The sequence below is a fragment of the Mercenaria mercenaria genome, chromosome 1 (genome assembly GCF_021730395.1).
Source record: "Mercenaria mercenaria strain notata chromosome 1, MADL_Memer_1, whole genome shotgun sequence".
NCBI lineage: Eukaryota > Metazoa > Mollusca > Bivalvia > Venerida > Veneridae > Mercenaria > Mercenaria mercenaria.
Window position 1 is genome coordinate 103,599,425 of NC_069361.1, and position 27,848 is coordinate 103,627,272.

Genomic DNA, 27,848 nt, shown 5'->3' on the forward strand with positions numbered 1-27,848 from the left:
ACGTGGGGTCAAAAACTAGGTCAGTAGGTCTAAAATAGAAAAAACCTTGTGACCTCTGTAGAGGCCATATTTCTCAATGGATCTTCATGAAAATTGGTGAGAATGTTCAGCTTGATGATATCTAGGTCAGGTTCGTAACTGGGTCATGTGCGGTCAAAAACTAGGTCAGTAGGTCAAAAAATAGAAAAACCTTGTGACCTCTCTAGAGGCCATATTTTTCACGAGATCTTCATGAAAATTGGTGAGAATGTTCACCTTGATGATATCTAGGTCAAGTTTAAAAGTGGGTCACGTGCCTTCAAAAACTAGGTCTTTGGTCAAATAATAGAAAAACCTTGTGACCTCTCTAGAGGCCATGTTTTTCAATGGATCTTCATGAAAATTGGTCAGAATTTTTTATCTTGATGATATCTAGGTCACATGTGCTCAAAAACTAGGTCACTATGTCAAATAATAGAAATAACGATGTCATATTCAGTTGAACACTGGGTCATGTTGAGATAGGTGAGCGATTCAGGACCATCATGGTCCTCTTGTTTACCTGTTTTTATCTGGAAAGGAAGTAGGTTATGAAGGTCCGCATGTTAACTAAATGTTCAAATGAATCCTTTAAATTAGTCTCATTTCCATAGTTGACTGGAACTTGAATAGATGTCAGCATTTAGTTACATATTGTTCTTTTTCTAGATCCGGAGTATGTTCTTGGAGGTAATAGTCCCAACAACAGCTTGACGGTCGGTTCCAGTGAAGAACGTGATCCTCGTGCACGTAGTCCCTCACAGGAACGATCACGGAGAAAAGACAAATATACCATACACGATTATAATTTTATAAAAGTTTTAGGGAAAGGAAGTTTTGGCAAAGTAAGTGGAAAAATACAAATGATTTATCATTATTTTAGTAACTCTATTTACTGTAATGGCATGTTATGTGCATTGAAATTTTTCATAATCATATTTCATAATCATATTACTTAACTTAACCGTTTGGACGGCTTTTGCCTAAGTTTATCTCTACAGTATGTAATAATATGTATTTCTATTTATACACGTTGGTGACAGAGAACTTATTATGGGATTTAAATGAGGGCAATATTCACAAGAATTGTCTACTCTCTAACTCGAACAGTTCTTATCCAATTTTCACCATACTAGATCAGAATATTTTTTGGTATAATATCTTGGCTAATTTCTGTAACCAGTCAGATTGTCCAATTTGCTCCTGAGTTAATAGGGTTTTTTGTGTCCAAAATGTCTGAAATTTACAATGGAAAATACCCTACCAAATTTTATATTTTGACGTTAAATTCAAGAATTAAGATATTTTTAAAATTTGAAAGTGCTTAATATTACCAGCCTTGGTGTCCTTTTTTTATGCTACTTAAGATCAATGATGTTGTTTATATTTGTAGGGGAGATCAAGGAAAACCTTGTTATTGAAAATGTGGATCAGACAATAGACAACTATCTTTGAATGGATAGAATTAATGCCTTTGAAATGGAAGTGTTACTGTACTAGCAATAAAAATGTTACTGTCTTTGTAGGTAATGATGGCGGAGAGAAAGGGTCATGATGAAGTATATGCAGTTAAAGTTTTAAAGAAAGATGTTATTATACAAGATGATGATGTAGATTGTACAATGACAGAAAAAAGAATTCTAGCTTTGTCAGCGAAACATCCGTTTTTGACGGCACTTCATTCCTGTTTCCAAACTAAGGTACGTTCAGCTTGTTAGTTACTGTACGAAAACTGTCAAATCTTTTACTGCAAGAATGTTATTGTTATAATTTAATGTGTTTATTACCATTTATCTTCCCCTATACATATATAACCTTGCACATACTGTCAGAACATGTCAGGTTTTACTGCCTGTTGAACTTCTGCAAAAATGCAAAGTACATCTGAAAGGCTTGTCTGTGTAATTCAAAACAGAAATGTATAACTATGAAATGAACATGCACTTATTACCAGGATATAAGTGACCCATGCCCGGTTCAAGAGTTATTTTATAGCCTTTAAAAATTTGGCAAATTGCTTTATTTAACTCCTGTAAACAGTTTCAGTTGACTTGGACCAAATAAACAAAATGATATACATTTACTTCCTTATACTCTAGTAAATCACTCCTCCCTGTTAACTAAAACTAATAAAGAAATTTTTTTATTTGCTTATTTCTTGAGTCCAGGATATATTTTGGGTCTAATTACCTGTTCATGCGGTAGTTAATTTTGTATTTTAGGATCGTTTATTTTTTGTGATGGAGTATGTAAATGGTGGTGATCTTATGTTCCAAATTCAACGAGCAAGAAAGTTTGATGAGCCTCGGGCCAGGTTCTACGCTGCTGAAGTCACTCTAGCATTAATGTTTCTCCACAAGCATGGTATCATATACAGGTACACGTTTATCTTATGTACTGTAAAATCAATAATACATGTGGGGAACTGATTTACATAGTCTTGTCAGTCTACAAACTTAAATCCGAAAAAAAAAGTCCTATTTGTTATATCTTCAGAATGGGACAATTATTCTTCCCCAGAAAAAAAAGCTGTTTGGGAAGGAACTTCAGAATTTTATTTCAACAAAAATTATTCACAGTACATGTAGTATATGTTTGTTGGATCAGAAAGACGTATCTCATATTTATGGTAATATCAGACTGATGTCAATTTGCCCATGAGTTGTTTATTGTCTAACTTGTGTCCTTTCTCATGCTGTAAAGGGCGGCTACAAACTTTCTGATAGTGTTGTCTGACACTAGTGTTTTTACTTCAAGATTTTTAGATGCACTCTGCTGACAAAACAAATATGCGACAGTCCTGTCTCATGGTATTTTAAAAGTACAACATTCAGGTCTTAAACTAATGAGACATGCTGTAAACATGAATGTCACACCATAGATAGAACAGATTGTAAAATTCCAAAATCAGTCAACAGATCTTTCAAAGCTTTTTCTGTTTACATGTATATATTATGCTAAAAATAACGTTATAACTTATCATATGTTGTATTTTCATATTTCAGAGATTTGAAATTAGACAATATACTACTAGATAATGAAGGACATTGTAAGATAGCAGACTTTGGTATGTGTAAAGAAGGAATGTACGAAGGCAAGCTTACTCAAACATTCTGTGGCACTCCAGATTATATAGCTCCTGAGGTTTGTTCTTTCTTGTTTAACTTTTATATGCCCATAATTGAAAAACGGGATGTATAATGTGATGGCACATGTGTCTGCCCGTCATAATTTATGTCCGGAGCATAACTTTATAACCTTTAAAAATATTAACTAAACTTGGCAGATAGGTTGATGGCGATGAGACGTTGTGCAGAGCACTTGAACTGACTCTGTAGGTCAAAGTTCAAGGTCCCGTATTGAGTTTAAAGGTCAAAATTTGCTATATTTTGTGTCCAGAGCATAACTAAATAACCATGCAAGGTATTGACTTCAATCTTGGCATGTAGGTAGGTGGGGGTGAGACAATGTGCAGAGCACATGAACTGGGTCTGTAGGTCAAAGGTCAAGGTCACAAATTGAGCTCAACGGTCAGATCTGTCTCATATTTCTTGTCCAGAGCGTAACTTATTAACCTCTTCAAACTTTGAATGTAAGTAGATAGCGATGAGACGATGTGCATATAAACTGAACCAGGTCTGTAGGTCAAAGGCCAATGTCACAAACAGCTCAAAGGTCAAATCTGTCTGTCGAAGTTGGTGTCCAGAGCAAAACTAACCATTCAAGGTATTGACTTCAAACTTTGGATGTAGGTAAGTGGTGATGAGACGATTTGCAGAGTGCATGAACCAGGGTGGTAGGTCAAAGGTCAAGGTCACAACAAGGTCAGATCTGCCTATCCCATCGTGTCCATAGCATAACTGAAAAACTATAAAAGGTATTGACTTGAAACTTGGAACATTGGCAGGGGGTGATGAGATGATGTGCAGACTGCAAAATTATTTATTATTTGGTTTAAAGTTTGATGGATTATATTTTTTGTAGGCATGGTCAAATTTTTTTTTTTTATTTTTTCATCGAACTCTTCATTTTGTTGTAAATGAAAAGTGGGAAAATTTGATTAAAAATGTTGAAAATATGGAAAACACTTCTGATTGAATAAATATATCATTTAATAGTATCTAAAGTTTGTCCATTTATTATGGTTGTGGTAGAATTTCTTTAACCTTCAGCCTGCTGGCGGCAAATGATTCTGCCATTGCGTCTGTGCAGGCTGTTCATGGTTTGCACTGTTCGCTATTCAGTTTGTAAATTTTCAGTGAACATCCCTTTGAATAACAAGTGGTACTACCAACATTGAATGATAGACAAGTCCATTTTAGAAATTTAACAGGGTAAAGGTTATTGTAACAAAATTTCAAGTTCTATTGGTTGGTTGTTATAGTACAGTAAATACTTGCTTTGATGTATAGAGAATCAATAATTCCTGATAGTTAACTTGCCCATATGGTCAGGATATACATGCACTACCATATCCAAGTATTAATTCTTTCCTCTCCATACATCCTGCCATGTTTTACTAATGCTATGTACCGTGTTTCTTCAGGTTTATAAAACTAATGGTAGGTAATAGCATCAAGTCCCATAACTCTGAAATGTATTTTGCAAAATTATGTCCCCTTTTGAACTTAAAAACTTCTAGTTAAAATTTTGCATGAAAGTTACTATCTCTAAAACTAATGCAGATACTGGATTGAAACTCTTTAGATATTTTGACATTTAGGATAATATTCCTGTTTCTGGGACAACCATTCGAATAGTCGAGCACTGGCTGTCTTACAGCTCTTGTTTGGTATTTAGTCATTCACTGCATGCAAATATTTGCACACCTCCTGTTTCCGGGATATATTCAGGGAGCATACTTCTTACTGATAGCTTTGTTATTTACAGATTTTGCAGGAGTTAGAATATGATGCATCAGTAGACTGGTGGGCACTAGGTGTTCTTATGTATGAAATGATGGCGGGGCAACCTCCATTTGAAGCGGAAAATGAAGATGATCTGTTCGAGTCAATCCTCCACGATGATGTTTTATATCCTGTCTGGCTCAGTAAGGAAGCTGTGTCAGCTTTAAAAGGGGTAAGTGTTGTTTTCAGTAGGATAAATGGCAGCTTTAAAGGTCGTAAATGTTGTCTTTGAAAAGAATGTCTGCTTTTAAATTTGTAAATGTCATTTTGAAAAGAGTAAATGTCATGTTTGAAAAAGTAATTGTCAGTTTTAAAAAAGGGGTAGGTGCTGTCTCTGAAAAGGTTAAATATCAATTTGAAGTGGGATATGAAGGATTCTTGACAACTTTAAAAGGTATAAGTGTTGTCTTTGAAAAGGATAAATGCTCAGATAGCTTTTGTTGCTGAATATCCTTTTTTGTGATGTGAAATATTTACCTTATTTCTATAAAAATTGTTCTGCTGCGTGTTACAGTTTATGACAAAAAATCCTGTAAAGCGACTTGGCTGTGTAAAGAACCATGGAGCAGAAAAGGCTATACTTGTACATCCTTTCTTCCATGAAAAAATCAACTGGGAACTTCTAGAACAAAAAGCTGTTAAGCCACCTTTTAAACCAAAAATAGTAAGTGGAAGAAACATTTGTTTGTTGTATCACAAAGAAGCTGTGGCAGAGCGATTCATTAAAGTGAAGAGCTGAATTGCTTTTTTGCACCGAGTATGCTTGAACAAATGGATATTCAAGTTGTAACATGTCAGTTTGTGTTTGTAACTTTACTTTATGCAGCATTTTGAATAACAGTGTCAAGGAATAAGAAATATGTGGTGACCAGTTAGCTACTCTTATCTACACAGTTTTAAAGAATTATTAGCTTTTACCTGCATACTGTATTAGATGTTCATGCATATACATACCACCATATGAATTAGAAATGATTTTTTATTGAGTCGGCTAAACGATGAAATCGTTTTGACCAGTCCTTGCTATCCAGCGATTCTCTAAGTCTAAATGGACCAAATAACACAGTGAAGGGATGTAGTTCCATTAGATTTCTCAAACTTCAAACAGTTCACTGCATGAATGAAGTTAAGTTGTGTGAATTCCCTTTGCTATGACCAATATACCATGTAATCTGTCATATTTATGACTTGTAATTATGCAATACTCGAATGTAACTCATTAAGCATAAATGTGCATTTTATGAATTGCGCAGGCTTACAAAGCTTGCGTAACATCCAGCGAAAGACAAAAAATAGTTCCACAGGGCTCCAGATAAGATGCGTATTAGCGTAAATTACATACAGAAATAATGCAAATACGCATGTCTAATAATTTCTAAGCGTATAAAAATGTATATAAAATTACAGAAATGCACACAATGCTGATCAGCCTTAATTCTCCCACACTGAACGTATACACGCATCGTATGATTTCTATAAACTTTGCGTGGGTTTCTACACACACACATGAATTTTGCAGTCAGTAAACGGATAAATTATCGGAAGAAGAAGCTCTTACTGGTTTGTTTAGTTACTACAGATATTAAAAATGATTTAAATTCTTATTTTTCGAGAAATAAACAGATCGGCGAAACATTAAATTGTATTTTCTTGTAGTTTTTGAAATCGAAAGTAGATCGTCTATGTTTGGCTGCTTTCATGAAACGAAACAACTTTTTTATGAAAAGATTTAAATAAGAGGTAATTTAACCGTAAACTTCAATGTCAGATACTGCCAATTGCTGCTAAATGTCTTCGTATCATCACAATTTGTAAAATATATTGTTTAAAATGGAGAAAAATGTAATCGTAACCGGATATAATATTTTGGGTAAATATCGAGCTGTGTTATGAAATTTTAACATTCATGTAACATACATGATAGATATTATTGTAACAGAAATGATTCTAGAATTTATTTTTATTACACCTACATTATAATCTATGTCAGACTGGTATTCTAGTCCTGAGGCATGATCTGAAAGTAAAAAGATGAAGTGACAGTCATACTTTGGATATTATAATACTAGAAAGAATCTAGATCGTAACCTTTCTGGAATTTTGACTAGTTTGGATAATTTGCTTACGATTCAGGTTCCCAAAAAAATGAAACCGTCAACCATTCTGCTTTTCATGATGACACATGGCTTGATTTTTGCAGTCAGTAAGCGGATAAATTATCCCAAGAAAGAGCTCTTACTGATTTGTTTAATTACTACTGATTTTAAAAATGATTTTATTTCTTATTTTTCGAGAAATAAACAAATCGGCAAAACATTAAATTGTATTTTCTTGTAGTTTTTGAAATCGAAAGTAGATCCTCTATGTTAGAGTGCTTTGACGAAACGAAACATTTTTTTTTATGAAATGATTTAAATAATTTCACCGTAAACTTCAATGTCAGATACTGCCATTTGCTGCTAAACTGTCTTCATATCATCACAATTTGTAAAACATATTGTTGAAACTGGAGATTTTGGCGGTTTAAAAGAAAGTGTAATCATATCCAGATATAATATTTTGGGTAAATATCGAGCTGTGTTATGAAATTTAAACATTAAAGTAACAGACATGATAGATATTATTGTAACAGAAATGATTCTAGAATTTATTTTTATAATACATACATAGAATCAATATCAGACTTATATTCTAGTGCTGAGGCATGAGCTGAAAATAAAAATATGAAGTGACAGTCATTCATACTTTGAATATTGTAATACTAAAAAGAATCTAGAGGTAATATTTAGAAATTGAAACATAAAATTTTCATTTAGAAATCGCACCAAAGGCTGTATCAAGCGTCTACATTTTCAAAATTTCCTTTTGGTGATACCCCAAACCCTAATTGCAGGAGGGGGTATCCTCCCACACCCTCCCCCCCATATTGCCACTTTACAGTTTGATACGTTTGCCCTTTTACTACCTGCCACAATGCCCATTTCAAAATCTGACTGCAGTTCAAAGCGGGAAGGAACACCCCTCCCCAAACCCACCCTGCTACCGACCACATAAAAATGGCTCAAACATGAATCAAAACGTATAATTGAAAGTACATAGACTTGGGGACAACTGACATGGTTTTGAAGGGGTTAACAGGTCTGAAATAGAATAAATGATGGTTTTAACTAAAAAAGAACTGCATTTATTAATATTGGTTATCTTTTCCGAAATTGGTAGCTAGTCCGAGTAACTTCTCTTAGTTTCGAATGCGCAATTTTCCTGTCAGTGTAAACATTCATGACACTATATATTGACACTCAGCAACATTTACATATCTTTAAATGCAAAAGTAAGTATACTTTAAATTCACATCCCTTATAATATGATTGAACAATACCTAGCGTGTGACACGGTTATTGCCAGGCCCCTTATCTGTAAAATATCTGAACAGTTCTTTCGTCCATCCAGTACAAATTGTATGTGGCAGTCCGCGCTATAAAATTTCAATATATAGATTTTCATATTCAAATTTTATCATGTGCGAATATATACCAGCCGATAATTGCCTGTTTTGGTAATGCCGGACGCAAATGTTTACTGGAAAAATATTTATAGTCATGGACAGTATCTTAGTGTCACCTGTCAAATTGTAGTTTTTACTTTCAACATTTTTATTTTTGCGAACCACTCTTCAATTTTAGAGAAATATATTGGGTTTAAATACTTGTATAATGTCAGTCAAAGTTTTACTAGGCATCGATTGAATGTCCATTTCATCTATTGTAACAAAATCTCTGTTCAGTTGGGGAAAAAAACTAAAACCAAACTGAAACTAGTAGACTATACTACCAGTACATCAATCATTAGCCGACTCTCAGGCCCTTCAGGCCGTTGATTGTGAAATGTAATTTCTCCAAATATGGGACATTATACACACTGTATCATTATCATTGTATTGCAGAAATCAAAGACAGATGCCAACAATTTTGACAAAGATTTCACAACTGAAGAGCCAACATTAACTCCTATCGATATAACAGTTGTAAAGGCAATCAACCAAGAAGAGTTCCGAGGTTTCTCATTCATTAATCCAGACTACGGCAAGCTTGACCAAAGCGGCGGAGCGTCCGGAGTCTCGTATCAATGATGAACACCGTAATTTTAAAATCCCCTGTCTGCAAATTAAAATTTTTTTAAAACAGCTTCAAGTTTTCATAGTTTATTTCATCATGTGTATTGTGTCATGTTTTTTGTAAATGTTTATAATCACCAGAGGAGAGGGAAAAAAAACAACAAACAAAGAATACCCCCAAAAGTAGAAGAACTGTTGTGTAGTTGCGGAATTCCAGATTGTTTTTATTTTGGAGGATATTCTTGAAAATACGTGTTTAGATACAGTCTTTCAATTATATTTCATCATCTAAGGAACATGGATGGAGCAACGTGAAACTGAGTTTTATATATTATATGATGATCTTGGAAAATGTTTTACGAAAGGAAGAAAGATTCATGTAGCATGACATCTATATTTCTACATCGTAAGTTTAATGGGGTCATCCTTGGACCTTAGAGTTGAACGTTACAGGTCAGTAATTTTATCTTTGCAATAAAAGTTCTTTTCAGCCAGTAGTTAAGCATGGGCAATTTTTGTAAAATTTCAGTTGGAATTAGTGTATGAAACTGAAAAATTTGTACAACTCTGAGGTCTAAGACTTCACTAGCTTACAATGTTGAAAAAATATAGGTCATTATTGTCTGTTCATGACTTCTTACCATATTTTCTCTTTCTTAATCGAAAGTGTCCATTGATACTTATTTACACAGCTGAAGTTTTGCCATTACACTATGACTGACATTTATGGTGAAACTTTTATGTTAAAAAAAGTGACATAGTGTCGTGTTTTTATTTTGCTACACCAGCTATGGAATAACTGAAAAAAAGTTTTTAGTTTATTATCTGTAATTTTGCAGATTGAATTGAAACTATAGAGTGAAATAATTGCTGAAAGTATATATAGCATGAAGAAAATATTGAATCAGTTTATAGCATGACGTACCAATTGAATCTATTTATAGCACAAGGTACCAACTGAATCTATTTATAGCATGAGGTACCAATTGAATCTATTTATAGCATGAGGTACCAACTGAACCTATTTATAGCATGATGTAGCAAATGAATCTATTTATAGCATGAGGTACCAACTGAATCTATTTATAGCATGACATAAAGAAAAAATAAGAAGTCTTGAGCAGACTAAAGCTTACTAGTTTGCATCGTTTTATCATTAATTGTCGTTCATATTTTTTAAAGAAATAATTTTAAATGTTTACAAGTTGTACATTTCATGCATGTATAGAAACTTGACATGAAATTGTTGTTACTATTCATAGATCATGTTATTTCAATTGATACATGTGACATTTTACATTATTTTAGGTCTGGTCATTTTTATGTATTTGTTCTCTATGAGCCAGTGTGTATGCCTAGACTGAAGTGATTGCTTGGTTGTATATAAATCTTCCATAAATGGCTACATGTAGAAAGAAAATCAAGTAGTTCTGTTATACTGAAAATACGTCAGTTTTTAATGCATTTCTCAAACAGGGCTTTTAGACGTTACAATAAGATGGCTTATGAAATATATTTGATGTTAACTTATAGTAACTTCATTGATTTTAATAGAATAACAGCTATATAGTCCATGTAGCATAATAACAGATAATATAGAGTTAATGTAAATGGTTATTAAATTGCAAACAAAAATGTTATTTTAAATATTACGTCTTTTATATGAATAAATCAGGTGTTAATCTAGTCAAGATTATTAAAACATCAAACTTCTACAGATACTGTGCTTGGAAAATAGCAATAGCATGTAAAGATTTTAACCCTTATCATGCTTGACATGATTGATTAGACTGCCTTTGTGACCAGTGTAGGTCATGATCAGCCTGCATATCCATGCAGTCTGATTATGATCTGCACTGTTTGCCATTCATTCAGTCTCTTTTTGGTAAGCACAGTTAATGGTACTGTCCAAATTGAAAGATGGACAAGTTCAAAATAGAAATTCAGCAGGGTAAGGGTTGAAGTGTTGAATATGTAGTTTTATAACTTGGTCCGATGTTTACAAAACATTTTTGGTCTTTACTGAATTCGAGATTGAAATTTTTATATCGAAATATACATGAACTTTAAGATTAAATTTCAGTGGAAAATTGAAAATAATCATTAATTTAACATTTTATTTTAAACATGCAGTTTAGATATATAAGTTTCATTTTCAAAATCATCTAAGATCAAAAATGTCTTGAGAACATGATGCAAGATCAGGACAGCTCAGTGAAGCATGTATGACAAATGACTATGCTGACTGTCAAGTGTATTAGGTAGGGATGGGGATGGGGATAATAAACTATTTGTTAGCACATGTGACAGACTTGCTGACTGTCCATGCAACCTGGTAGTGCAGTTTTCTTTGCATCCATATTTGAACCCCATGATCACTGGTTAGAATGGTAAAGGTGTTGTCATGCCTGCCAAAAAGCCAGTTGAGTTACTACAAGCCCTAGTGCTTCTTCAGGCTGTATTTTGTATGATTTATTAAAAGGAGACCGACATGCCAAAAAATATTTCATAAAGAAGACAACTAGACTGCTTTTAGCTGACCTTGGTTTCAGGGGTCCTGGCACTAACCACTAGTTTAGTGGGTAGTACCAAAGTCCACAAGGAGGTCATTTTCTTTTTAAAAGAGGCACAATCAAGCTAATACATATATCTTTTAAAAATGGGTAGAACTGTTACAAAATATATACAGGGAAATAAGTTTAGCTGTTGCAGTTAGATTTATACTTTATTGGGCCTTTACTGATCCTCATGTATAACATGGTGTACATGTTCTCGTTTAAGTATTTAAGACAGAATGATACTGAACAATGTTGTATGATTGCAGCAATTTGAGAGGATGTTAGGACATAAAGTTAACCCTTACCCTGCTAAATTTCTCTTACGGACTGGCCCATCATTCAATTTGGGCAGCACCATTTATTATTCAAAGGGGCATTCACTGAAAATTTACTTGCAGGCTAAAGGTTAATAAGTAATTGTTAAATGAATAAATACATTTTTATAAAGAAAATGCAAGAAGGGAAAATAGGACTTTTAAATTTTATCTATTATAAAAACAATATTTTAAGTCTGAAATTCGACTTTAAAATGGTTCAGATTTCATTTTGCTATATCATTATTAAATTAGAACAGATATCTTTATGAAACTTTGCATGAATGTGTCTCTCGTATCGACAATTAGCTCTGTAGCACATTCCTGGCAAATTGAAAATTTGGCAGTATTATGTCTTCTGTCTAAATCTCTTGACTGTAAATATGGATGAATTTTACTGGAATACAGAAAACAGTAGAAAATTAAACAAAAGTAATACAGATCAAGCTGTGGCTGTTTAGTCAGCAGTTTTTTGTAGTGATACAGGGTGTTGTTTGAGATATAAAATTCTTTACTAGATAAATTCTAACTAGGAAAAGAGTTAATACCAATATGTCTTGCAGGGTCATTCCTTGTCAAATGAACGTTTTAGTACAGTTTAATACATGTTAGGTATGTTTTTGTGTTCTTTATAATTTTTTTTGTTTTGGTCGACTTGTAATATTTGTTTCATTTTGGATTGGCTGATATTTATAAAATAAATTTTAATATCTAGAATATTTTCCTGTTATTTAAATTTGCTAAATCATGTTAGTCATATAAAAGAAATTTGATAGCAAATGATGGCAGTTTACATTGTTTATGTGTATATTTATTAAGTGTGTTTTGTGTGTATTTCCTTGTCAAAACAACAATGCAATGTAGTGTGAAGATATGTTTCAGAAGGGTAAATGATGCTAGGTATATGTGTACTGAAGAATATACGTCCGTATGTGTCTGGTAAATATTGCAAATCTTATAAAGAAAACCGTTTGTTCCATTCTTAAAATGGTGTCGACAGTCAATTTTGTAGACAAGGTTTACTGGAAAAGTAAAAAAAAAATATATAAAAATAACTTCTTTGATTTAAAAAGTCTGATCTTTTATACCTTAAACTGGTAGATGTAATGATACTAAAAGAATACATATAGTCATTCACCTCCATTATACCCTAAATAAATTTGTGTCTCAAGGAAGAGTTGCTATCTAGGGTTTTTTCCTTAATAACTGACTTTTCAGTATGAAATGTTGCACAGATTTTATCATATTTTCTTCCTTTTTTTTTTTTATTTCATTCAGAAGAAAAACATTCCATAAAATGATTATTATCATTATCCTTACATATTACAGCCTTCTAGGAAATACAGCTTTTGTAATATATCCTGTTTTTTGTTTAGTTTCTAAATTTTTTAAATTAGATAATTTTTTGCAGTGTGGCAGCAGTTAAAAATCTCTCATATGCTTTTAGTCAGTGTTGTTGTTGATATACAACCATTGTGATGTAATAGAATGACATCACATTTAACAGCTTTATTACAACAACCTGTTCTGGAATTGTGATAGTAACACAATTGCTAGAGTGCTCGGATTTGTTGTTGCTAGGTGCTTTTGCCATTCTGATATGGGTTTGAACTAAGGCTCTTGCAAAAATAATTTCTACTGAATGTACATACATGTATATAAAATACACAGTTGGTTTGAAGTGGCCTGAACTGTAGCTATAAATGTATGTGGGAACACAAGTCTCATATTTAAGCTTTCTGTGTTAAAAAACCTTCCTTAGAATTTGTTCTTAGTTCAGCAGGTAGAATGAAATATTTTGAATGGTAAGGTAGCAAGTTTGACCTCAGGCAAGTCATATTCTTTCCATGATAATTTGACAAAGGACAAAGTACAACTGAAGTCTTTCCTCCACTTCTCAGTCAATGTAAGGAAGTTGTCAGTAACTTGCTTCAAGCAAGACAGCAATGATACAAAGCCAAGGATCACTCGCTAGGTTAACTAGCAGCCATTACACATCTGAAATTCTGTTGAAAAAATAACAAATCAAAGTTTGGTTCTACTTCACTTACCAGACAGGGTGCACTTTATGATGTTACCTAGGTAGACTAAACTTGTCTTGTGGCAACTTAGAATTTGATACTGGCTGTCCTCCATTATTTCACAAAATGGCCAAACAGAGTTGTCATTAGATATGAAGTAAATGCCTTCTATTTACAAAGGTATGATTTTATTTAACCACAAATTTGCTGGTGTGCACCCATATATCCACCTCATTCAGTATCCTTTATAATTATAAGAAACTATTAATTACCTGAGGGTAGTGACTATAAATGTCTTCACTATATATGTGTGTGTACATTCAGTATGCCTTACCTGTTGTTTATGCTTATTGAAAAGCAAAAACCTTTACCTTTTGTAGATGCTTTTTCAAATGGGCTGTTTGTTTTTTATGTTACATATATATGCATTTTATAGTTTATTTTGAAAACTTGATGGATATATATTATTTCTTGTGTTGATCTGATTAATTCTAGTCATGTATGATTTATTTTTGTTATATAATCAAGAATGCCATGATGTAGATATAAGCCATATATCACTATAGATACCCATATTATTGTTCTTGGGTAGATATATATATCTGACATAGATCTGGCGTAGGTTTTTTTTATCCGGTGTAGACATTTTACAGTTATTACCCTATACAGGAATGCATGAAAGAATTATTGTTGAGTGCTCAGAATTTCGTGCTCTTAATTACAGTTAGTATAGGATATATTTACTATTTGGAAATATCAGTATATCACCCAATGATTAGTTGATAAAAAAATATTACAACAAAAATCAAGTGTATTTTTTCAGATAAAGGTATATATTTTGCTTTATTATTATAATTTGTTTATTTTGTTTCAAAAATAACCATGGCTGTTGAACATTTATTTGTTAATTTTTATATTGTTTGTACTATTTTTTGCAGTTTGACTAAAGTCTGTCTCATTTTTTATACGCTCGAAGGGATGTTTAATGATACCACCGGTGTCCGTTCATCTGTCCGCTCTGTAACTCTTGAACCCCTTGAAGGATTTGGAAGAAACTTACACAAATGTTCACCACATTAAGACGACATGCAGAGCACATGTTTTGGATGGCTCGCTTTAAGGGTAAGGTCAAGGTCACACTTAGGGGTCAAAGGTCATATCAGTTTGTTTCGTGTCCACACTGTAACTCTTGAACTGCTTGAAGGATTTCAAAGAAACTTGGCACTAATGTTCACCACATCGAGACGACTTGCAAAGCACATGTTTCAGATGGCTCCCTTCAAGGTCAAGGTCACATTTAGGAGTCAAAGGTCATATGAGTTTGTTTTGTGTCTGCTCTGTAACTCTTGAACTGCTTGAAGGATTTCAAAGAAACTTGGCACAAATGTTCACAACATTTTTGTTGACTTAGAATTTTTTTTTGGAATTTCTTCCCTTTGTTTTTCCTGTCCTGTGGGCTTCAACAGTCAAGTCCTTTAAATTTTGCTCCCATCTTCTGATGTAACCCTTCGGGCGTATATTTGCCCACTTGGCGGAGCTCTTGTTTTAATGTTTACTTTCCAGTCATGTAAATATGAAAGCGTTGTTTCACAAAGACATGCTGGGTTTAGAATGGTTATTTTATTCACCAAAAATGTTTATAATGATAATTTTGGAAATCTGTATTGAATATATTTTGCTTCTTGGAAAGAAATACATGTAGAACACATGTTTTGTATATTTTTGCTTCGTAACAATATCTTATAATAGAAATACTTCAGTGTCTTCATGAGTTTTAGTATGAAATATAATAGTTTGTTGCATAGTTCTATTTAATCATATTATAAAGACCTATAACAGTTGATATTCTGACAAATATTATGCTGATTATCATTGATAATGCTTTAAAGAAAAAAAATACTGCTTAAGAATTGCTATGCTTAAATTGATATTTGAAGTTGCATTGTTAAACTGTGACCAGTTTTATCAGGGAAATTAGACAGGTGAATAACTGTTGAGAAGACAGTATCCAACCTAGATATGTCAGTAGCATTCTGCATCTTTGTAGCAATTGCTAATAACTTCAATTTAAAGGTTGTTATTTCTCATTTAATTGCATTTTAAAGAAATAATGTAATGCTTTATCTTCAATTCAAATATGGAGACTGAAAATTCTCAGTTGTTTTATATTTTTGCTTATAATCATTTTTAAGCTGTAAATGTGCAATTAGAATCTTGAAGGTTGATCCTTTCATAATAAAGTTATTGCATAATCGGTCAAGTTTGAGTCATTGATAAAGTTTTCATTTCATGGTATTTTTGGAAGTGTTCAGTCTGCATGATGAATATTTATTTGCAGTTTATCATGATTGGACATAAAAAGTAAGAATCTCAACAACAAAAACAAAAAACAGATTCTAAAGCATTTTTCTCATCTTGATTTTAGGAAACCCAAAGATGTATTCTCAGATAATCCTGTTCTGATTAAGTTTTGTTCATTTGAAGTGGGCGAATCTGTCTATCTTGCCATTTGGTTCATTATGTCTCTCCCAACTGGGGGAGACATATTGTTTTTGCCCTGTCCGTCTGTCAATCCTTCTGTCCATCACACTTCATTTATGATCAATAACTAGAGAACCATTTGACCTAGAACCTTCAAACTTCATAGGTTGGCAGGGCTTATGGAGTAGATGACCCCTATTGTTTTTGGGGTCACTCCATCAAAGGTCAAGGTCACAGGGGCCTGAACATGGAAAACCATTTCCGACCAATAACTTGAGAACCACTTGACCCAGAATGTTGAAACTTCATAGGATGATTGGACATGCAGAGTAGATGACCCCTATTGATTTTGGGGTCACTCTGTTAAAGGTCAGGTTCGCAGGGGCCCAGACATGGAAAACCATTTCCGATCAATAACTTGAGAACCACTTGACCCAGAATGTTGAAACTTCATAGGATGATTAGTCATGCAGAGTAGATGACCCCTATTGATTTTGGGGACACTCTGTTAAAGGTCAAGGTCACAGGGGCCTGAACATGGAAAACCATTTCTGATCAATAACATGAGAACCACTTGACCCAGAATGTTAAAACTTCATAGGATGATTGGTCATGCGGAGTAGATGACCCCTATTGATTTTGGGGTCACTCTGTTAAAGGTCAGGGTCACAGGGCCTGGACACGGAAAACCATTTCTGATCAATAACTTGAGAACCACTTGACCCAGAATTTTGAAACTTCATATGATGATAGGTCATGCAGTGTAGATGACCCCTATTGATTTTGGGGTCACTCTGTTAAAGGTCAAGGTCACAGGGGCCTGAACATGGATGGATGACCATTTCTGATCAGTAACTTGGGAACCTCTTGACCCAGAATGATGAAACTTCATAGGATGATTGGACATGCAGTGTAGATGACCCCTATTGATTTTGGGGTCACTCTATTAAAGGTCAAGGTCACAGGGGCCTGAACATGGAAAACCATTTCTGGTCAGTAACTTGAGAACCACTTGACCCAGAATTTTGAAACTTCATAGGATGATTGGACATGCAGTGTAGATGACCCCTACTGATTTTGGGGTCACTCTATTAAAGGTCAAGGTCACAGGGGCCTGAACATGGAAAACCATTTCCAGTCAGTTACTTGAGAACCACTTGACCCAGAATGTTGAAACTTCATAGGATGATTGGACATGCAGAGAAGATGACCCCTATCGATTTTTTGGTCACTCTATAAAGATCAAGGTAACAGCGGACAGATAATGTAAATCCATTTCCGGTAAATTACTTAAGAACCATTTGACCTAGAACCTTCAAACTTCATAGGGTGATAGGACTTACAGAGTAGATGACCCCTATGGTTTTTGGGGTCACTCCATTAAAGGTCAAGGTCACAGGGGGCTGAACATAGAAAACTCTTTCCAATCAATAACTTGAGAACCACTTGACCCAGAATGTTGAAAATTATTAGGGTGATTGGACATGCAGAGTAGATGACCCCTTTTGGGGTCATTTGATCAAAGGTCAAGGTCACAGGGGCGTGGACATGGAAAAGCATTTCCAATTCATAACTTGAGAACTACTAGGCCCAGAATGTTGAAACTAAGTGGGATATTTGACATGCCAAGTAGATGATCCCCATAGCAGCCAACCATCAGTGTCTCTCTGACTTTCGCTTCAACTTAGTTCAAGTGTCCCCTATTGACTTCATGCCTATACGACTATGCATTAGGGGAGACATACGGTTTTCTACAAAGCTTCTTCTAGTTTCACTTTGAATTTATTTTAACTTTATCATAACTGGTGAAGCTCACCGAAAGCTATATATTCCAGCTATATAAAGAAAAGGAATGATCACAGCTATGGTAGATTTCACTTATAAAGGGACATAAACAACTGCCAAGTCATTCTTTTTTCTTTGTTTTTAATACTTTGTTTTCATATAAATGTAATGACTGGATCAAAATTATGTATCAGTTCTTTTTATTTTGTTAACTCTATGTATTTTGGTCAGTTTGGACCTGTTACAATCTAAATTAGCAGTCCAAGACCTTCTGTGCCTATGTTTTGTTGAAGAAAGTATTTTAATTTTAGTTTAGGCAGCTGTTTGTTTTTATAATTTATGTTAAAGTCCATTTTTGGTTTTATTTTTCTTTACATTTAACTGTTTTCATAGCAATTTTCCTGAAAATACATTTGTAATAACCAGAATTATTAAAAAACTAATACTAGCATTTGTTAACATTTTTAAGTTGATTAAAAAGTTAATTTACTTAAACTTCTTGAAACGTATTGTCTCATTGTGTTTTGATTACACATGGCTCAAATTTCTTACATAATTATCCATATTTGTGGCCAAATTCGGCTGTTTAATGCTGTTTGTTTTGTTTTAATAGCCTGAAGTTGGTATAAAATCCGAAATTATTGTGAGGGATTTATTTTCACTAAATTTACTTACTTACTGCATTCTCAGAAACAAATACTTGCAAAAGTGTGTTCATTATAAGTGGCCTGATAGGTCTCACAGATTGGCACATATTGTGAATATTCTACTACATTACCCAATTAAAGTTTTGAATATAGTCCTGTTTTGGCTTTGCAAAATTAACTTGTAATAGATGTCAGCAAATATATTCTAATATAGACTTATTAAGAGAAGCTAAATACAGCAAAAGAAACACTTAATCATTGATATAATAGGGTTATTATAACAGTAGCTCAATCTAGGATGCTGTATTCGGCTCGAGTGGATTTTTGCCGGATTGTATCTCACGAGGCGTGCAAGCGCCGAGTGTGATCCGACCTTGCAAAATCCACTCGAGCTGAATACAAAATCCCAAATCTAGCTACTGTTATAATGACCCTTTTATTATATACCTCTACCTTTTTGTTTGTTGTTTTGTTATTGAACGAAATCTTCAATGTTTGTCGGTGAATTTTTTATGTGCGCTATTTATAGATCTGTGTCAGGTCATGCATATTAATGAAAGTAGTCCGGCAGCATACAATACGAAAGGTACAATATAGAATTCAAAAGGTACAATACGGAATATTTTTCTGCCTGTTCATATTTACTTGTGAAATACAAGCCAATTTTTTTACAGAATTTATATAGGTATATAATAAAAGCTGATATCACAAAGATACAAATGATATCACATTGATATAATAGGGTTATTATAACAGTAGCTCGATCTGGGATGCTGTATTTGGCTGAAGTGGATTTTTGCCAGATCGGATCTCACGAGGCGCACAAGCGCCAAGTGTGATCCAACCTTGCAAAATCCACGAGAGCTGAATACAAAATCCTAGATCTAGCTGCTGTTATAATGACCCATTTATTATATACCTCTACCTTTTTGTTTGTTGTTTTGTTATTGAACGAAATCTTCAATGTTTATCAATATTAAAATGGAACTAAGTGAAGTTTTTATGTGCGCTATTTATAGAACTGTGTCAGGTCATGCATATTAATGAAAGTAGTCCGGCAGCATACAATATGGAAGGTACAATATAGAATTTAAAAGGTACAATATGGAATTTTTTTTCTGCCTGTTCATATTTACTTGTGAAATACAAGCAGATTTTTTTAACAGAATTTATATAGGTATATGATAAATTGAAACTGTCAGTTGATACAATATTTTTCTTTTACAGAACATATTGATATCCTCCAGCATAAACTGATTTCATACTCGAGTGTATTGATATCAAGTCTTAAATGCTTTGATAATAATGGAATGATGTTATAGATCTCTTAACATAATGTGCTGGTATTACCTGTGAGGGGCTTATATCTAGCAGATTAAACAGGTATTGTACAACATCAGCTAATATAGCATGGGCTAATAATACATGTGATGTGCTGATATCTAGTGGAAAATACCGATATTGCACAGAATGGAAATATTGCACTGTAAGTGCAGATATTGTACCCAGAAATTATTGATGTATGTTAAGGGTGTTATAGGTCTTATACTTCATGATTGTGTTGTTATTGTTCAGATGGCATTATAATACATACTATAGTCTGTTCCTTGTGACAATCTTGTTTTCAAGTATTTGATATGAGAGACAGTATTTAATGTGTGATAGTCAATAAATCCACTTGCTAGTGCATAATTTCAGCTTACGTTATAATATTGCAATAATGCAAATGAAGAAATAAAAAATTCAGTTCTGCTATTGGCCTCAGAGGTATTGCGCATTATACAGCAGATCTAAAACTGTTTGATGTATGATACAAACGAAATATGCTTTGTAATGCTTCTTGCAACTATACAAATTTCATTCTCATTTTAGAATGACATGGCAGATTTTCTCAGCTATTATATGTGCTATAAATCGGAGTAATTAAATTCTGCGAAAATTGATACTTGGTGAAGTGTGTTTTTATCGTTATATATAGCTCTATATATTTCACAAGTTGGCCAGATATTTCAAATGTACCATGCAAGCAAAAGCCAGTTTCAAATGAAGAGAACTTTTAGCATTGCAAAAATGTTTGATGTTACAGTAATAGGATTATTGCTGCTCCGTTTGACTGTGTGTCAAATGTTCAGTTCTATTGGTCCTTGTACAATAAAGCACGTTACAAGAAATTTATACACATTAGGGATTTTATCCCAAAATTTTGCAGCTTTCTGTACAACCAAATTGCTTGGTTGACATTATTATTGTTCTTATCTTTGATAATGTGTATTACTGCAGTAGTTTTTGTTTGAAGAGTGGCAAAACACAAGCTTAAAAAAGGACTGATATGTGGTTGAATAGTTACAAAATGATCTTCCTGTCTGTATGAAATTTAATTTTTTAGGAAGTTCATAGTTTACTTTGCAATTTAGTGTTTACATTAAAATAATAATGAAAGAATTGAAATAATAAAGATTTGTTAGGGTGGAAATTGAATTTTTAAAGTATCTATTAATATCAATTTTATGGCCAAAAATGTGTTTTTTCCCATTGTAAAAACTAGGCAAAATCACAACTTCAGAAAAATATTATATATTTTTTATACATTTTTGCATGGAAATATGAGCCGCACCATGAGAAAACCAACATAGTGGCTTTGCGACCAGCATGAATCCAGACCAGCCTGCGCTTCCACGCGGGTGCACAGGCTGGTCTGGATCCATGCTGGTCACAAAGCCACTATGTTGGTTTTCCCATGGCATGGCTCATATTGCTTTTATGCTACCTTAGATATCGTGAAAGTTTTATAACAATCTGTTCACAAATAAAGTCAAAATTGATTTTTTAGAAAAAACATTGGTGACAAAATAGATGAAATTTACAATGTAAAATACCCCATCTTGTTATTTTCTTTAACAATAAATTCAAAACTTATCAAGATACTATTACCAGCTTTATAGTGTTTTTGAATGATTATAACATCAATAGTATTGTCTCATATTTAACCCTTACCCTGCTAAATTTCTCAAATGGAATGGTCCATCATTCAGTTTAGACAATACCATTTATTATTCGAAGGGGTGTTCACTGAAAATTTACTGACTGAATAGCGAACAGTGCAGACCATGATCAGACTGCACAGATGTGCAGGCTGATCTAGGTCTGCACTGGTCGCAAAGGCAGAATCACTTGCTGCCAGCAGGCTAAGGGTTAATGAGAAATCAAGGAGAAGCCTTGATAGGGAAAAGCTGGAATCAAACAGTTACTGAAAATGGTTGTTTTGCAAGATGTTATAGTTATAATTTTATTGTGACAATATAGATGTATAAAACTTTTATGTAAATGAAATTTATACGAGAAAATCCAGATGTATTGTTTAAAAATTTTCATCTGCAAATATTTCTAAGACTTTTTGATAGTACTATCTTGGTAACTTGATATATAATGCTAGAGTTGTTAAAAATCAATTAACCATTTCTATGATATGATGTTTAGTTTTTTCCTTGTATTATGACATGTTGCATTTATTTTTTGTTTTAGACAATTTTACAAGTGCTTGTGTACATTCTACAGCATTGTAGTGCAATTATTTATTCAGAATTATCATGTTTGTTACTGTTTTATCTTCCATGATTTAGTCTTTATCTAAAACTGAAATATTCTGGTTAAATCCTCTTTTATCCAATCAGGTACTGGTACCTGGACGGGGTACTTGGTGTCTGCCTCCTCTGTCAAAAGCTAGAAAAGTTGCCATGTGACTTAAGTTGTGTCCATAGAACTCTACACCCAGAGCTGCTTATTACCAAATTTGGTGACATTTATAATGACAAAAAAAAATGGCTTGACATATTATTTTACCATTTTCTTTCAATACTTCCAGACTCCAGAGCATTTAGAAAAATGTATTAACTATAATAAAAGATAAATGCATGTATAACATTATCTACCTGCTTTGTTATATAATATAAAAAAATAGGTTAATGAAATTATTTATTCAGCAGTTAGAAGTGAATTTCTTTTACATAGCTTATGCTCCCATTTGTGGGTTTAAGCTAAGTTAGGCAGTATAAAGTCTTAATATATCAATGGAAATTTTTTTCATCATTTGAATATTTAAGTGAAAATTATGAAGTGAGCTTGGAATCAAAATACTGGTTCATTTGTCCACAATACAGTTATTATAGATATCTCTTACATAGTCATTCTGACTGAATGGAAATTTGTATATCAGTGTTTATTTACCAAGATTGTATGTGTAGGGGATGTATGCAGTTGTTTCCAGTTGTATTCATTGTGTGTAGGATAAAATGCCAGATTTATGATTCAGTTCTATTGTACGTGCAATAAATAAATACCAGTTTTCATAATTGCTGTTGTTGTATTTGTAAAACCTTTTCTATATCATACCAAGGGATAAATACTTTTTGCCTTTATAATATTAATGGTTCATAATTGCTGTGACATAGCTCTTATAGGAGGCTGTGAAACAGCTATGACAGGAGACTGTGAGGTAGCTATGACAGGATGTTGTGAGATAGCTATGACAGAAGAATATGGGGTAGCTATGTTGGGAGGCTGAGGGGACTACTACTACTACTGTGAGGTAGCTATGTCAGGAGAATATGAGATAACCATGACAGGAGGCTGTGAGGTTGCCAAGACAGGAGGCTGTAAGGTAGCTATGACAGGAGGCTGTGAGGCGACTATACTATCACAGAAGGCTGTTAGATAGTTAAGTCAGGTGACTGTGATGTAGCTATGATAGGAGGCTGTGATGTAGCAATGACAGGAGGTTGTGAGGTAGATACAACAGGAGGCTGTGAGATAGCTATGACAGAAGAATGTGAGGTAGCTATGACAGGACGCTTAGAGATAGCCTTGACAGGGACTGAATGAGCTGTGTCACGAGAATGTGAGGTAGATATGACAGGAGGCTGTGAGGTAGCTATGACAGATGAATATGAGGTAGCTTTGACAGGAGACTGAATGAGCTGTAAAGAGAATGTGAGGTAGCTATGACAGGAGGCTATGTTGTAGCTACAACAGGAGGCTGAGGAGTAGTTATGTCAGGAGGCTGTGAGGTATCTATGACAGGACGCTGAAAGGTAGCTACAACAGGAGGCTGTGGAGTAGTTACGTAAGGAGGCTGTGAGGTAGCTATGATGGAAGAATATGAGGTAGCTATGACAGGACGCTGAGAGGTAGCTTTGACAGGAGACTATGAATGAGCTGTGTTTGGAGAATGTGAGGTAGATGTGGCAGGAGGCCAAGAGGTAGCTATGACCCGAGTCTGTTAGCTAGCTGAAAAAGAGGCTGCAAGGTAGCTATGACAGGAGGTTTTGCACAAGAATAATGATGCTAATAAAACTGTTGTTTGCAGGGCCTTTATGAAGTTAGTTGTTACTTGTGGGCTTCATAAAGGCTTTGGGAAAACTAATCACTGTGACATTGGTATTTCAACTTTGAGAAAGGCTTCAAATGATTTCCGCTCCTCGCTATATGAAGTTTGAAGATTCATGTATACAGCTGAACTTGCCAAAATGGACAGCTGTATTAATTAAGCATTCGCTTTCCTTTAGCAGCCAGTCAGCTTACATCCCAAAGTGACTTTAATTTCAACTTTTTAGCTCACATGTCACAAAGTGACAAGGTGAGCTTTTGTGATCGCGCAGCGTCCGTCGTCCGTCCGTGCGTAAACTTTTGCTTGCGACCACTCTAGAGGACACAGTTTTCAAGGGATCTTTATGAAAATTAGTCAGAATGTTCATCTTGATGATATCTAGGTCAAGTTCGAAACTGGGTCACGTGCGGTCAAAAACTAGGTCAGAAGGTCTAAAAATAGAAAAACCTTGTGACCTCTCTAGAGGCCATTTTTTTCACTAGATCTTCATGAAAATTGGTCAGAATGTTCAGCTTGATGATATCTAGGTCAAGTTCGAAACTGGGTCAAGTCCGGTCTAAAACTAGGTCAGTAGGTCAAATAATAGAAAAACCTTGTGACCTCTCTAGAGGCCATATTTTTCAAAAGGTCTTCATGAAAATTGATCAAAGTGTTCATCTTGATGATATCTAGGTCAAGTTCGAAACTGGGTCACGTCCAGTCCAAAACTAGGTCAGTAGGTCAAATAATAGAAAAACCTTGTGACCTCTGTGAGGCCGTATTTTTCAAGGGATCTGCATGAAAATTGGTTAGAATGTTTATCTTGATGATACCTAGGTCAGGTTCGAAACTTGATCAACTGCGGTCCAAAACTAGGTCAGTAGGTCTAAAAATAGAAAATCCTTGTGACCTTCCTAGAGGCCATATTTTTCAATGTATCTTCATGAAAATTGGTCAGAATGTTCACAAAGTCAAATTTGAAACTGGTTTACGTGCAGTCTAAAAATAGGTCATTAGGTCAAATAATACAAAAACCTTGTCACCTCTCTAGAGGTCATATTTTTCATGGGATCTACATGAAAATTGGTCAGAATGTTCATTTTGATGATATCTAGGTCAAGTTCGAAACTAGGTCATGTGCGATCAAAAACTAGGTCAGTAGGTCAAATAATAGAAAAACCTTGTGACCTTTGTAGAGGCCATAATTTTCATGGGATCTGCATGAAAATTGGTCAGAATGTTTATCTTGATGATATCTAGGCCAGGTTAGAAACTGGGTCATATGCGGTCAAAAACTAGGTCAGTAGGTCAAATAATAGAAAAACCTTGTGACCACTGTAGAGGCCATATTTTTCATGGGATCTGTATGAAAGTTGGTCTGAATGTTCATCTTGATGATATCTAGGTCAAGCTTGAAACTGGGTCAAGTGCGGTCAAAAACTAGGTCACTAGGTCTAAACATAGAAAAACTTTTTGACCTCTCTAGAGGCCCTATTTTACCATGGATCTTCATGAAAATTGGTGACAATGTTCATCTTGATGATATCTAGGTCAAGTGCGAAAGTGGATCACGTGTGGTCAAAAAGTAGGCCAGTAGGTCTAAAAATAGAAAAACCTTGTGACCTCTCTGAAGGCCATATTTTTCATGAGATCTTCATGAAAATTGGTGAGAATGTTCACCTTGATGATATCTAGGTCAAGTACAAAACTGGGTCACATGCTTTCAAAAACTAGGTCATTGTTTGACCTTCTTGTCCTTAAGTGCAATGATAACAGGTGAGCGATGTAGGGCCATATTGGCCCTCTTGTTTTAAACTGTCACTTGTCTTGAGAAGCCAGACTGTGTTGCTCAATTTGCTGTCTTGATTGTACAGGTTTTAGCATTCTTAAGTTGTTAGAAAAATTAAGTCTTGAGTTAACATTTACTTGTATCTTTCAGCTGCTGAGCTATATTCACCTCCAGCAGTTATCTGCTGTGACCTATATTAGACCGTTAAGCTACTGAGTTATATGCAACTCTAGCAATTATCTGCTGTGACCTACATCTTTTAGCTACTGGGCTCTATACCCCTCCAGCAATTATCTACTGTGTCCTAGACCTTTGAGCTACTGGGCTGTATGCCCCTCCAGCAATTACTGTGACCAAGTCCTTTGAGCATATATGCTCTATGCCCATCCAGCAACTAGAGTTGTCACAGGAGTGACGAATTATACCCCACAATATGGCCTTGTCACAGAACTAAGCCAATGTCAAAGCTGAACTTGCTTGACCTTTGATCTACTGACCTCAAAATCAATAGAGGTCATCTGCTGGTCATGATCAACCTCCCTATGAAGTTTCATGATCCTCGGCCCAAGCATTCTCAAGTTATTGTCCGGAAAAGGTTTAAATGACCTTTGACCTTTGGAACCCAAAATAATTACGGGTCATCTGCTGGTCATGACCAACCTCCCTATTAAATTTCGCAATCCTAGTCCCAAGCGTAGTGAAGTTATTTTCCGAAAACCGTTTATGTGTTCTTAAGACCTTGACCTGTGACCTGCTACCTCAAAATCATTAGGGGTCATCTGCTGATCATAACCAACCTCACTATAAATTTTCATGATCCTAGGCCCAAGCGTTCTCAAGTTATCATCCGGAAACCGTTTTAACTGTTTCGTGTTATTGTGACCTTGACCTTTGACCTACTAATCTCAAAGTCGAACATGACCGGTACTTAATTATGTTACACCTGTGTACAAAAATTTAAGATCCTAGACCCAAGCGTTCTCAAGTTATCATCTGGAAACCGTTTAACTATTCCGAGTCACTGTGACCTTGACCTTTAACCTACTGACCTCAAAGTCGAACTTGACCTGTATTTCATGATGTTACACCTGTGTAACAAAATTTATGATCCTAGGCCCAAATGTTCTCAAGTTATCATCTGGAAACCATTTAACTGTTCAGGGTCACTGTGACCTTGACCTTTGACCTAATGATCTCAAAGTCGAACTGTACCTGTATTTTCTGATGTTACACCTGTGTACCAAAAATTATTTAAATCGGTCAAGCCTTTCATGAGTTATCATCCGAAAACCAACCGACCGACCGCCAAGCTCACTCCTATATACACCCCCAAAACTTCGTTTTGTGGGGGTATAATTATCTGCTGTGACCTTAACCTTTGAGCTACTTGGCTCTGTCCATCCAGCAATTATCTACTGTTACCTAGACCTTTGAGCTACTGGGCTCTATCCACCTCCAGCAATTATCTACTGAGACCTAGATCTTTGAGCTATTTGGCTCTGTCCACCAGCAAGTATTTGCTATGACCTAGACCTTTGAGCTACTGTTCTCTATCCACCTCCAGCAATTATCTACTGAGACCTAGATCTTTGAGCTACTTGGCTCTGTCCACCAGCAAGTATTTGCTGTGACCTAGACCTTTGCGCTACTGTTCTCTATCCACCACCAGCAATTTTATCTACTGAGACCTAGACCTTTGAGCTACTAGGCTCTGTCCACCAGCAAGTATTTGCTGTGACCTAGACCTTTGAGCTACTGTTCTCTATCCACCTCCAGCAATTATCTACTGTGACCTAGACCATTGAGCTACTGGGCTCTATCCACCTCCAGCAATTATCTACTGTGACCTAGA

General features: G+C 34.7%; 1 protein-coding gene across 1 annotated transcript in view; it reads left to right on the forward strand.

Annotated features, from left to right (window-relative positions):
- The window catches only part of LOC123528127 (calcium-independent protein kinase C-like), a 63,854-nt gene extending 40,660 nt beyond the window's left edge, over positions 1 to 23,194 (forward strand). Inside the window, exons 9-15 of the mRNA XM_045307879.2 lie at positions 688 to 863; positions 1,545 to 1,718; positions 2,241 to 2,395; positions 3,024 to 3,162; positions 4,909 to 5,097; positions 5,440 to 5,589; positions 8,869 to 23,194. Coding sequence (XP_045163814.1) covers positions 688 to 863; positions 1,545 to 1,718; positions 2,241 to 2,395; positions 3,024 to 3,162; positions 4,909 to 5,097; positions 5,440 to 5,589; positions 8,869 to 9,054 — 1,169 coding nt within the window. The 3' untranslated portion in view covers positions 9,055 to 23,194. The remainder of the gene's footprint in view (positions 1 to 687; positions 864 to 1,544; positions 1,719 to 2,240; positions 2,396 to 3,023; positions 3,163 to 4,908; positions 5,098 to 5,439; positions 5,590 to 8,868) is intronic.
- Positions 23,195 to 27,848: the final 4,654 nt, after the last annotated feature.